Raw genomic sequence first — 14,215 nt, 5'->3', positions numbered from 1 at the left:
TATTATTTGGACCGTTCTACGTCTCACCCACTTCAAAAGTACGTACAGTTGCAATATTTACATTTTGAGCGTTTAATATATAAAAATAGAGGAATAAAAAAATTAATTGACACTGAAAAAATATGTTAGATAAATCTTATACTAGCAATAAATAAAAATATAAGAGATAATTTAGGTGAAAATTTCACAAATGAACACGAGATTCATCAAAAAAAAAAAAAAAAAAAAGTTAGAAAATAATGAAATAATGCAACAAAAAGACGACAATGAAAATATTACTTATATTAGTTATATATATATAAAGATGACAGTGAAAATAATCATAATGGTACCTAAAAAAAAAACTCATAATCGTGCTAAAATATGCAATTTAACAATTCTTAATGAAGAACTCGAGGAAAATTTAGAAGAAAATAAAAAAGCTAACGACGTATCTATTTCTATTCATACAAATATTTCCGACTCAGGTCAATGAATATGTATAAGAGATTTATTAGTATATAAAATGGTTGAATTAGAGACGATAATTTTCCTGAAGTTGAGAACCCTAGACATTATTATTATTATTATTATTTTAATGTAGATTAGCCATATTATTAATTGAAAAAAAAAAAGTGTTGGAAAAAACTTAATTAGTAATTGCATCCCAAAAACAAAAAAAGAATTATTAAATTAAAAATTATAAGGTAAAGTCCATTTAACCCCTTCAAACTATACCACCTCAATAACAATCTACTCTTAAACTATCAATTGCAACAATTTACCCCACAAACTACCAAAACAATGACAATGTACCCCAAATTTTTTAAAAAATGACAAAATTACCCTTACTAAAATAAAAATAAAAATTCTAAATTCTAATTTTTTTTTTTCAAATTTTAAAGGTATTTTTGTCTTATTGAGAATTTTATAGGGGTAATTTCATAATTTTGCTAACATTGAGTGGTACATTGTCATTGTTTTGGTAGTTTGGGGAATAAATTGTCATAATTGATAGTTTGAGGGTAAATTGTCATTGATGTGGTAGTATAAAAGGGTTAAGTGAACTTTACTCAAAATTATAATATAAAAGCTAAAATAATTGTTATTTAATTAATATTTAAATATAAAAAATGTCTTACGTTAGGCCTCAAAATCGTTCAACAGTTCCATACCAATTTTTGGGTGCCGGATGAAGATTGCAGTTGCAAGGAAAAAAAAAAAAAAAAAAGAGTTGATTATTATTTTATAGGAAATTCTTTGTTAGCTTTCTAATCGTTGCCCAGGCAAAAAGAAAAAAAACTCTGGATACAGGGATTTCATGGAAAGGACAAAATCGTCTCACTATTATTTATCTACTTTGTTAGAAGAGCACTCCCTGCCACGCACATCTCTTACACATACTACACCACAGAAGAATATATACACCTCTTACACAAAGCTAAAATAAACCTGTACATATCTAGAGCATCCTTCAATCAAGCTTGAACTCGCTTCAGAACATTTGCTTCTTTTAAATCCGAACCCTTATCCTCTGAGCAACCTGCATCAAGAAAATATGGATGAAACCGTAAGCACACTTTGAACGACGCAATGACGTGATCGGAAGTTTGAAGGAAATCCATAACAGTAAACAGGCTTTGAAAAGTAATTTTCATTTGTTATTTCAATTATAAGGAGAGAAAATAAAATAAAATTTCCAGCCCATGTTTCTGCTAAGACACACTAGATCTGCACAAATGCACATAGTTACTGCATTTCAAAGCAATTTTCCCATTTACATAAAGATCATTTCCTCCTTTTTTTTATATACATTTTTGGGTTAAGGACATTTCCTCAAAATTCCTGAATAGCATGTTCTATCTTATAATATTTTTTTCCCTGGAAATCATAAATGAATCTTTTTCCCTCAGAACTTTCACATTCGTTCTTCCTCTCACCCTACTTCTTTGTTATTTAACTCCAGAATGGGAAGAAGCTTTGAAGGACAACAAGGAAAGCTAAAACAGAGACGAGTTGAACTTATAGAATTTCCAAGAGTGTATTTGAGGCAATTTCAAGAAACAAAGATTTTCACATCCTCTCTCTCTCTCTCTCACACAGAACAACTGGTTTCGAAAAACAATTGAAAGAATCACAAGAAGAATAGAAGAAAATGAACTGAAGACTGCCCTTGATGTTCTCTTCCTAAAGTTGTTATTACAAACATCAAAATTGAGAGGCTAAAACTCTCTTTCAAGTAACACCCAGAAAAATAAGAGATGTGTATGACAGTTTACCTCCTTAAAAGAGTGAACGTCACTTCCCCAAAGCCAAGCATCACAACCTGCATCTCTGGCACCCCATATATCATTCCTGCGGTCATCCCCTACATGTACAGCATCCTCGGGCTTCACTCCCAATAAATCGCAAGCTTTTAGAAATATTGTTGGATTTGGCTTCTCTGCTTCGACCTGTTAAGGGCGGAAGGGAAGGGTGGGGAAATGATCAGGTGTAGCCAAAGCTATATATAGTACAGGAAAACAGAACCTTCATAAGAAATGACCGTCACTAGATTGCCAAGACAACTATATATATATATATATATATATATGATGATGATGATCACGCGAATCCTAAATTAAATTCAAGCTAAAACGTGCAAGTACAAGTACAACACACACGCAACACCCATTGAACTTGCATATGAAAGAAAAAGCACCACATATAACCAAGAAGAAATAAATCAACGTACTTCAGCTGACACTGCCATGGCATCAAACCAATTATCACAATTTAGAGCCCGCAATAGAGGTCTTAATCGAGTGTCAAAATTTGAGACAACACCCAACTTCACACCCGCTTTTCTAAGCGCTTTAAATATCTTCTCGGCATCAGGATCACAGAGGTGCCAAGCCTATGAAAACAAATATTGAGAAGCATTATTGCCATAAATATTTAAAACTGATAGCAAGTAATTCATAAAAGCTAATCTTCAACGACCCAACCTTCTTGGTGGTATAGTAGTTATAAAGTTCTTCGAAGTACTGAGTATCCGAACATCCAGTGGAGTAACTGACTATATATTGCCAGAAGGGCCTCCCATCATTAACATATCTGCAATTGAAGAAAAACCCTAACATCATTGATCTGGAGGAGAAAGATCCATAATAAACATGACAAAAGAATTGTGAACTTTTGCAGTTGAAGCAAGGGGAATGTAAAAGGTATAATCTTGTAAAATCTTAATTCTACTCGGTAAGAAAAGGTAAAGACAAGAAAACATGTGGAAGTGTGTCTGTTGCCACTAGTTTGAGAGAGCCTGAAAAGATGGCATGTGGGTAAAATACCTTGAGAAATACTGGACCCTTTAGAGGTAGAAGGCAGGAAAAAATGGATTGTCCTCATTTCCATAGAAATAGAACAAGATCACAACATCGCTGATGATAATATTTTAAAGCACTCATACTCTTAAGTAATTAGATGATGAACTTTTATAAACAAAACTAAAATACAAGAGAATGAACTACTAGATTGCTGCACTTGGTAAGTTCATTCCAACCAAGAGAGAGAGAGAGAGAGAAGAGATCAAATCTAAAGATAAAAATTGTTTTGGGATGTAGTACAAGAACTTTTTCAGTTCCAGCGGTTACCCTAATGCTTTTTTCATTTTTTAGTTTCTTCTTCATCTTCTTATATATATATATATATATATATATATATATGTTAACTTGGTTCTCATCCTAACCACAAAGCAAATACAGTCTTTAATATCCCTCCAAATTTTCTACCGGGCTTCATTATCTCGGAAAGATGCAAAATGGTCCTGCATAAAATATTCCCCCACTTGAATGCTTATCCTTGAGAAACCTGCACTGGTCCCCAAACTTTCCCTTCTGACATGTGGAAAAGACAACTTTTTCTTTTTCAATTATCCATTCAAGAAAATACGTCAAGAGAGAAAGAGATCAAAACCACAAATTTGATATTAAGTTAGATGGAGTTCAACTCATCTAGTAATCGTGAAATTTCTAAACAAACCACAAACTCATCCACTCCAAGACTGTCTCAAAAACTAGATTTTATCTCATCAATTAATGCTCTGGCTGGGAGGAGGAGATTGAAGGGGAAGGGGAGAAAACGAAAGCAGAAAGAAGGATGAAGGCATAGCTGTTGGCCATTTGGGCAGAAAGAAGCCTGTAAAGTGAGGTGTAGTATAAAGACAAAAATTACCCTCATCTAAATAAAAGAAAAAATAACAGAAGAAGGGCTATCATTGTAATTTAACCCAATATCCTCTTCTTTCTTTCCTACACATCCAATCACCTAAAGGAAAAACCTCCAACGTCTCTTCTCCTTTTTCTCCCATCTCCTCATCTTTCCCTTCAAACTCCCAATAATATATAATATTTGACCACAAAAATATTGCTTCAGAGATCTTGGTGTTCTTGAATCAATGGTTGGTATGCTTGGATCCAACTCGTATCAAAGTAGAGAACCCAACTCAAGTCAATGTAAGAATTGACAAAGAGGCCACATGTCTTCAAAAGAGGACATAACAATTAAAAGCCATGTCTCCCCAACAACCCATTGCTGATGTAAAAAAAGCATCAGTAATGAACATTGATCAATACCCTAGAGTAAATTCCACGGCATCTTGCCTATTTGCTAGACAAAAACTGGTACAATAATACCTTTATCATGGCACAAAAGTTTCTAAACCTTACACAAAATCATAATTAAACAGTTCCCAAATCTACTTTTTTGTAGATAACTATAAAATTCTACGGGTGAGTCATAATTGAAAGATTGTAACATCAAACCCATTAGTTACACATGGGATAAATACGGAAAATTCTTTTGTGTAACTTGATGAATCTGGCAGAAGTATCACTTTAGTAAAGAAACTAAGTCATAATTACAATTTTGATCCACTTGTTGCTCTGCATCAGTGCTTTGTCAGAGAAAGAAAGTGGAATATAGAAAACACTTTCCAATCACTTGCAGCAAATATGGGCAAATAAATTGGATAAAAAGAAAAGAAGGGAATATTACACAAAATATTCATGATAAATACAAAATGAAAAAAAAAAAAAAAACATCGAAGTGAGAAAAGATAAAGGAAATGGGTATTGAGAAAAACATAATTAACTACCAAATAACCCAAAACAAAAATGGAAAATGGAGAGAAGAATTGGAACAGACCTGAGACGAGATCTACCCCAAGGCTGGCCATAAGCTCTTCTGTATCTGTACAGTATCTCATCCTCTGAGAACTTCACCCCATACTTCTCCCCAATCGTCCTGTAAATCTATAACGAAGCATACACGAAGAGAAAGAGAGAGAGAGAGGTCAAATCTACAAGGCCAAACTCATAAATTATACTCCAAATGAAAGAGAAAAACAAGGAGACCCAAGAAAACCCAGAAATCCATTTAATTTAATTCATACATACGTTCACTTGGAACCCAGTAAAACAATTCACTGTTCCACTACTAAAAACACTCAGAAAGCCAGACCTCCAACACATGCACACAAAGACCCACAAACCCAAAAATCCCATACGTGAACAAAAACACATACATCTCTACATACCAATACATGCGTTTGTAAATGAGGCAGAGAGACAAACCTGGGCCATAGGCTGGGAAGGAACAAGAAGCGTGCCGGCGGCGTCAACCAGCAAGGCCTTGTGGGTGATCTCACCGTACAAAGACCTCCGATAGTCCTCATAGTCTTTCAGTCCCAACATCCCCAATCCCACCGGCCTCGACTCCACCGGAGCCGCCGCAGTGGACGAACGCATTGCCCCGAGCCTCCCAGACAACGGGGACCGAGACCCAGAAGAGAGAAGCCTGGGGAGCTTCGTTCTCGTTGCCATTAGAACCATTGTGCGAGTCTCATTTGAGGTTTTTTCTTCAATTTCGCAGTCCTTTTGAGTGTTTCCCTTCTGGTTACGGTTGCCAATTAAATTTCTCTTTCGCTTCCGTTGGGTGCAAGTCGAGGAAACAGAGCGGTGGCTGGGAAGAAATTATATAGATCCCGAAAGTGAGGAGTGCTGTTGAAATGCCCCTGGGTTTCACTATTATTTCGGTTATAGACCCTTTCAGGTGCAGGGAAGACTAGGTAAAACTCAGTAATTTTATAAGTTTATTTTGTCTCTTTCCAAGATTGATGTGGCTTTTTTTTTTGACATGTCCACACAAGGGAAGGGGGAGAGGGAATTCGAACTAGTGACCTCCGCTTCATGAGGCGTAGTTCACAGACGATTGAGCTACCCCTTGGGGACAAGATTGATGTGACTCTTAAAATTATTATTTGATCAAAATTCAATGATGATCAATCACAAGACCAATAGTAATTTTAAGAGCCCCATCATTCTTGGAAGAACACAAAATTAACATAAGAGAGACTTGTAGCATTCCTGGGTAAAACAATAATTCTAGAAGTCGCTATTGTATTTCTCGAGTAATGATATAAAGAGGACTCTAGGAAATGTGATGTGGCTTTTAAAATCACTATTAAATTTAAGATGATCATTATTGAATTTTGATCTATCAGTAATTTTAAATGTCACATCACATTTAGAGACACCATCATTCCCAGCCACCTTTGCCAAACCGTGAGCCGCTTCATTAGCTTCTCTAGAATTTGGATGGAAGAGACCCCATATATTATTCATGATGTAATTGTTTTAGAGCAATCTGCTCTTGGTGTTTAGAGTTATATGCTCTTTGATGTTTTAGAGCTTGAGGCTCTAGATGTTTTTTTGTATTCTGCAAAATTATTTGAATTAAAAAAAAAAAAATTCAGAGCAAAAAAAATAATAAAAAAATAAAAAATAAAAAAATGTCACATCATATTTTGAAAAACTTTATGAAGATTTTAGTCCTCCTTGTATTATTACTCATGTTTCTCTCCTATCACTCAAAAAAAAAAAAAATAATGATATAAGGAGAACTAGGTCACTAGAGTCTTCTTAGAGTCATCCCAAATGTGAGTCTATGACGTGCCTTTTAAAATCATGATTGGATTTGAAGTGATTATTATTGAATTTCAATCCATTGGTGATGATTATTATTAAATTTTAAGAGCCACATCACATATTCACATATGAAATAATAAGTGTTATCCTTCTAGCATTACTCTACTCACCCACCTCTATCTCATTGGGTTGATGTCTAAATGCTTATCCATCTATTTTAGAAGTTTCTTGAAATAGTTATATTTTTAAATCACATGTTTTGACATGCCCATAGGTTTCACTATTATTTTGGTTATAGACCCTTTCTTCTATAAATCTTTCTTACTTTTTTCTCATGTCACTCAAAAAGTAAGATAGTTTTACGTTGATATTACTTTTTAAAGAAACCCCAAAAAAAAAAAAATGGCACTTATTTCTCTCACTTAATTTTAAAAAAATAATATTTACCTAGAACTAGGAGAACATCAAGAGAATACTAGGAAATCACATAGTATTTCCTCTTTTATAATATCACTTGATCAAATTTTAATAGTGGGATGAATCACATGATTTAAAAGACACGTCATTCTTGAAGTGATACAAAAATAACACAAGAGTAACTTATAGTATTACTCGATAAAATATGATGTGTTTAAAATGGAAAAACGTGGTGTGCAAAGTGCAAACCATGCTTCTTTCTTCTTCTTTTTTTTTTTTTTTTTTTCTTCTATTGTCGGGCCGGTTATGGGTTAGCTTTTGATGATAGCCAAAAAGAAAATTTACATCTTATCATCAAATTTTGTCCATTAAATTAACAAATTCTAATAGTGTAACAATTTTTGCATACTATCGGGACCTTTTAACTCATTGTCATACCACATTTAGCTAATTATAAATAAGGTAAACTACATGAACTGATTTTGTATTTTTCCTTATTTTTATTAGATTTATACAAAGAAATATTACTTATACTTTTACTCTCACACTTTTAAATGCACATTTTTAAACCTAAATTTAATGGTGATTTTAAAAATCACATCAACATTTAGAGAATAAAAATAAGATAAAATGATAGTTCTTAGCATTACCCACGCAAGTAATGTTAGAATGAAGACTTTTATCCACATTGTATCATCCCAAATATGATCTAACTTTTAAACTCACTAAATAATTTGAGATGATCATTATTGAATTTTGATATATTGGTAATTTTAAAAGTTACATCACATTTGGAATGACAAGTATTCTCCTTCTAGCATTACTCTACTCACTTACCTCTATCTCATTGGGTTAATGTCTCGGTGCTTATCCATTTATTTTAGCAGTTTCAAAACATGTGATTTAAAAATATTACTATTTCATGACGCAGTTAATGAAAACACAGTTTTTAAAAGTAAGTTAAGCAAATGTTTGGTAAAATTGTAGTTTGCCCTTTAAAATCGAGATTTTTTTTTTTAAAAAAAAACTATCGTTTTTTTTTTCTTTCAATTGTACTCCCAAATGAGACATATTTTGCGATTTTATTTACAATAATTCTTAAATTAAAGTAAGGTGGAAGCTAACACTATTAATTGACAAGATTATTGATCATACAACTATCTTATGATTTAACATCCTCATAGAATGACACTATGATTTGGTAAAACAGCCCAAGAGGTATGTTGGGTGTTAACTTGCACTTATAAGAAGCTTTTATTTATATTATTTATCTTTACATTTATCTTCACTACATTTGATTATATTCAAATTTGAATATAAACTAAACTATCTACACCTTGAGACTAATTCAAACCCTAGGTGTTATCCTATTGAGAGTGATCCTCATGGACATGGAATAATGTTGGGGATCATTTTTTTTTATCTTCCCAGAATTAATGTGACTTTTAGAATAACCATTTTATCAAATGCAATAGTAATTCATCATAAATTTAATAGTAATTTTAAAAGTCACACAAACGCTAGAAGGATAATAAAATAATAAAAAGATGATCCCTAACATTATTCATAACCAGGTGTATCGGGCATAGGATGATCATTAGCCCTAGATGCCTTAATACTCTCTAGTCTCTAAAAACAATTTATAAGAAAAAAAGAAAAAGAAAAAAAAAAAAAACTCAAAAAAAAGGTCAGAAATATTAGCATATTACTCGTGGAAAGTGGAAAGTGGGGACAAAAAAAAAGAAAAGTAAAGTAGCGTTGGGTTAAAGAAAAAGTTTGAACTTTGAAGTACCTTTTCTTTCATTGAAAACTTTTTTCAATTATACTTAATTAAAATAATTCTAGATGGCGGCATCCCTATTAATACATTTTTCAAAACAAACTAAAAAACACTTCTCAAAAGATATACTCAAAATAATTAATTTATATTTTTTTTTCAAGGAAGAGATTTTTATGTACAATTTTTTTAGAGTTAATTACATGTATAACAAATAAAGTAAAATATATATATATATATATATATATATATATATATATATATTTGAAAATTTTACAAAACCAATTTTCATTCGTGGGCTTTACATGCAACACTTTTTTTTAAATGTAGCGGCACAAAATCAATTCTTAATTTGTACTATTTCAAAACTCAAAACGTTTTTAAGGAATAGCTTAATTAGCTGTAGACCACGTCTCATAAAGCAGAGGTCACTAATTAGAAATATATATATATATATATATATATATATATTTGAGTTTGTAATTTCTCAGTAACTTTCCTTTACGAAAAAAAAGGTTACTAGAGTCATTTGACTTCTTAAACTAGAAATAAGGTAGGTATAAATATATATATTTTTTTAAACTATAATTATTTTCTACACATTATATTTTTTGCAAGTGTATGGCGGCTTCTAGTATTAAAAGAAATTAAGCGGCCCCTTGCCTATGTCATGTAAAAATGGGAAGAAAACTGATATGCTTGTAATTATTTTGAAATGCATTTTTTTGTCTTGGTATAAAAAATATATTCTAATGTGATCATATTATTTTGTTGTTGTGTAGTTTACATTTGAAAAGCATCGTTATTATGGGGTACAATTATCCTCTTCTATTAGAACAATTTTACTTTAGTAAGAATTGCACATCATAAAAAAAAAATAATAATAAAATAAATAATAATAATAATAATAATAAAGCCAAAAGAAGATAAAAAGAAGGGAACAATCATATTTAGTCATTATGTTTTTATTGGATTTAAATTCAATAAAACTAGAAAGTAATTGAATTTATAATTTCAAGAATATGATCATTAAGTTTTGCGCATATTTTAAATAGGAAAATATTAGAAGGCACAACTATTTTGCCTAACTTTGAGCAAACTTTTGCCTAATTTTTTAATTTTTTTTTTTTTAAAAAAAGTTTTTGAAGCAATAATTTTTATTTTGGTTATTTTTTTTTGGCATTTTTTTAAAAAATAAAAACTGTATTTTGTTTCAGGAACTTTTTCCTTATTTTTTAATTTAAAAAATAACAAAATTAAAAATTAAAAAAAGTTTATGAAGCAATCATTTTTATTTTGGTCCCTCTTTTATTTGGTATTTTTAAAAAAATAAAAATTGTACTTTTATTCATAATAATGACCAATTTTTTACCAAAATAAAAATTATTGCTTCAGAAACTTTTTTTAATTTTTTAAAATTAAAAAATAAGAAAATAGTTAGTCCAAAGTTGACTCCAAGTTGGGACTGTATCATTCATTTTCTAAATATGTCTTTCTATCATTTTTTCGTCAAAATGAATGGTATGTCATATGTCAGTGTATTTCAATTGACACGCTAGCATTCATATCAACATATAATATCAATGTTTTATCGTTAAGCTTAAGTCATTTTTAGAGAAAAACAAAAAAACAAAAAACCCAACTCCATAAATAAAAGTCATATTCTTTGTCATCATAATCTTCTAAATTTGTAGTGTATGTAGAACGAGGGTGGGAATTTTAGAGCCAGCTATGGGGGAAGCATATGCTGCTTTTCAGGTAGTATGCTTATGCCGAGATCTGGGAGTACAATGTGTAACTTTGGAGGGAGATGCCAAGCAAATTGTGGAGGCTATACGGAATGAAACAGGCTTATGGAGTCGTTTTGGGCATCTAATAGAAGACACAAGACGGATACTTCTCACTTTATCAAGTTGGAATTGGGTTTTCGTCCCTCGCGAAGCAAATGAGGCGGCTCATAGAATGGCGAAATCGGCTACTATTGATATCAGTGATAGAATTTGGAGGGATACCACTCTCAATTGTATTAGTGATATTATTTTGATGGAACAATTAGCTCTATCTCGATGATTGTTTGTTGAAGGTGTATTCTTCACTGACGATTTATTATCAATAAAGTTTACCAAATTTAAGATAAAAAAAAAAAAAAAAAAATCATTAACTTTGATGTCGGCATTGTCCAATTCAAAATCTGGTAAAAAAAAGAGACTTTATTCTTAAAATTGAAAATTTGATGAGGAAATATGATTTTTTTTTTCCTTTTTCTTTATTTATTTAGACTTATCAATGCTTTCTTTAATTTATAATCTATCAAATTCCCTATTAGTTAAGAAAAAAAAAAAAAAAATGCAAGAACAAGAGGCCTGGTAATTTTGAAAATAAACTGAAAACGATGTGCATTTATATATATGTTTATTCAGTTGATTTAGGCTATTTAGCAGCCCGCCCAAAGGACGAGAGAACATCTGAACAAGCGATCAACTTTACTCTGCAGGCTTTCGAAAGTTGGAAACGGAAGTGCTGATGTGGCCGACGATGGATGCGGTTTTAAATCCGCGTCAGCAAATTTCCCCCCATGACAACCATAAATCATATCGAAAAGTGGGGCCCGCTTCGCGAATCTCCACGTAATGTGGACCCCACTTCCGCTCCCCGAAACATCGCCTTGGGTCCTCCTCACAATTTGTGGCCAAGCGTTAAATGCGAGGGGACAACCCAAGCCTCATGAATCAAAATTCGACCTTGATTGAAAAGTCTACATATTTATTAACTTTTTCAACCGTATGGAATAATGGAAGTTTGTAACAAAACAAAAGCATATGACAATATTTATTTTTTATTTTTTATTTGTTCTCCTTTCTTCGTTTATACTTTGTGGTATAGATTGGTCTGGTCGAAAGGTCCATAACACGTGTAAATATAATAATTCAATTAGTTTGGCTGTTTATGGCATGGCATATTATTGAATGAGCGAAAAATCATGTATGGTCTAGGAATCTCTTAAAAATTCTTGACATAGAAAATATCCAAATAGACTTACCTTGTCCTCAAGAGGTAGCTCAATCGGTTGGGACCACACTTAATGAAGTGTAGGTCATTAGTTCGAATCTATACTTAACGATGAGACGTGTCAAAAAAAAAAAAAAAAAATAGACTTACCTTCAATTCACTAAAGTGGAGCCTAAGAGTCAATAAACCTAGAGAGCAGATTAATTTTAGGTGTCCTACTAAGAATAATATGACTATTAAAATCATCATTTGATCAAAATTTAATGCTAATAGATCAATCAAAAGCCCAATGATGATTTTAATAGCCACATAATTCTTAGTAAAATACAAATAGGCCACCTAAAATTACTCTAGGGAACATGATCATCTCCGGTTCATTTGAATTCGATAATATTCAGTTAGTTATATTTGATGGGTATTTTTGTCTTTTCACTTTTTTAGAAGATAAAAATACCCCTCAAAATATATTTAAACTCCATAAAATACAAAAATATTGTTCATAAAATATATATATTTTTTTAAAAAATTATAACAAAAAACTAAAAAAAATATAAAAAATAAGAAAGAAAATGAAAAACTAAGGGCCATTTTAATTTTTTCCTTTTTAAAATTTTTTTAAAACAATTAATTTTTGTTTTCTTTTTATTTTTTTTCCCTTTTTATGTTCTTTTTTTTTTTCAAATTTATTAAAATATTATTTTCATATTAAAATTTTTTTAAAGTAATTTTTTATTTTTTTATTGGTCTTAGGGAGGCATTAATATTATTTTGATAATTTAAAAGCACATTAACACAATTAATTATTTAAAAAGTCATTCACATTGCGATACTAGTGCGAGGAAAGTATATAGGTACTTTTCCTGTTTATAATTTCCTTACGGGAAAAAGCGACAGCTCAATGGAATGGATGGAGTTTGACATGGGGACACATGGCGCTGCCTGAGTTGGACACCGTGTAAACCGGGGTCCACCATTTTGAAACTGATGGTATTAAGATAACGCAAGGCATGTGGGCCCAACTGTCTGTCATCCAGAAGTGGGCCCCACTGGTATCCTGAAAAAAAAACTTAGGACTTTTTTTGTTCTAGAACTCGTCTCGTATGATTCTTCTTCTTTTAACCTTTCATTTTCCATCCAAAAAAAAAAAAAAAAAATCATTTTCCAAAGCTAGTCATTTATATTTTATAAGAGCACAGTCCAAAAAAAAGAAAAAAAAAGAAAAAAAGAAGAAGAGAGCACTACTCCATTTATAATGTTGTTTCTTTCTTAATTTTTAAAGAATATTTTTTTTTTTACAACCTTTTGTCTTTTTTCTATTTTATCTTCTACACCTTAATTTTTGATATTTTGTTTTTATATATATAAATAATGCATCACTTTTATTAAAAAATAAGAACTTTTAAAGTTTAAAAACTCTCAATTTAATATATTAAATTTTTAATTTTTTACTATGTCACTCATTGTTCATTTTTTTCCATTAAATTCTAACGGATAAAACTTATTTGCAAATAATGGTTTTTGACATTTTGTGGTTCCATTTCCATTGTTTTTCTTAGGTTTTTGCACATTCGGATAATGATGAAAACTAAAAGTCAAGGAAAGCCAAGCTTACACGCACGCACAAGATAAAGAGAGTATATAGCCACGTCATATTTGAGAGGAGTTTAAAAACTTTAATTCCCTTTATAACATTACTCGTATTTAATCCTATGTAACATAGAAGTACAAAATGTTTGTTTTGAAATTTGTAAAATATTCTATAAATACTGTCAGATGCCCAGCATTTTTTGATGGGCTGTTTTTTCATCAGTAGTATTTTCCTTACATTTGTTTAAAAAAAAAAAAAAAAAACTGTTATATCACCTACTAGAAAATATGAGTAATTCTAGGTGGTCTACTTGTGTCCCACAAAGAATGATATGCCTGTTAAAATCACCATTTGATTAAAATTCAATAATAATCAATTACAAGTCTAATAGTGATTTTAATAGCCACATCATTCTTAATAAGATACAAGTAGGCCACCTAAAATTACTTATCATAATAATAAAAAAATATCATAATGATA

The 14,215-nt window shown here is 31.1% G+C and overlaps 1 protein-coding gene across 1 annotated transcript; it reads right to left on the bottom strand.

Annotated features, from left to right (window-relative positions):
* Window positions 1-1,274: 1,274 nt before the first annotated feature.
* LOC132161846 (uncharacterized) lies at window positions 1,275-5,998 on the bottom strand. Its single transcript, XM_059572049.1, has 6 exons — window positions 5,592-5,998; window positions 5,164-5,270; window positions 2,967-3,075; window positions 2,714-2,875; window positions 2,259-2,432; window positions 1,275-1,522 (listed from the first exon to the last, which is right to left on the bottom strand). Exons 1-6 carry the CDS (start codon window positions 5,847-5,849, stop codon window positions 1,493-1,495), a joined length of 840 nt encoding a protein of 279 aa, XP_059428032.1. The 5' UTR covers window positions 5,850-5,998; the 3' UTR covers window positions 1,275-1,492.
* Window positions 5,999-14,215: the final 8,217 nt, after the last annotated feature.

The sequence above is a fragment of the Corylus avellana genome, chromosome ca9 (genome assembly GCF_901000735.1).
Source record: "Corylus avellana chromosome ca9, CavTom2PMs-1.0".
In the NCBI taxonomy this organism is placed as follows: Eukaryota; Viridiplantae; Streptophyta; class Magnoliopsida; order Fagales; family Betulaceae; genus Corylus; species Corylus avellana.
The sequence above is the reverse complement of the archived record's forward strand: the minus strand, read 5'-3'. Positions and strand labels throughout refer to the sequence as shown.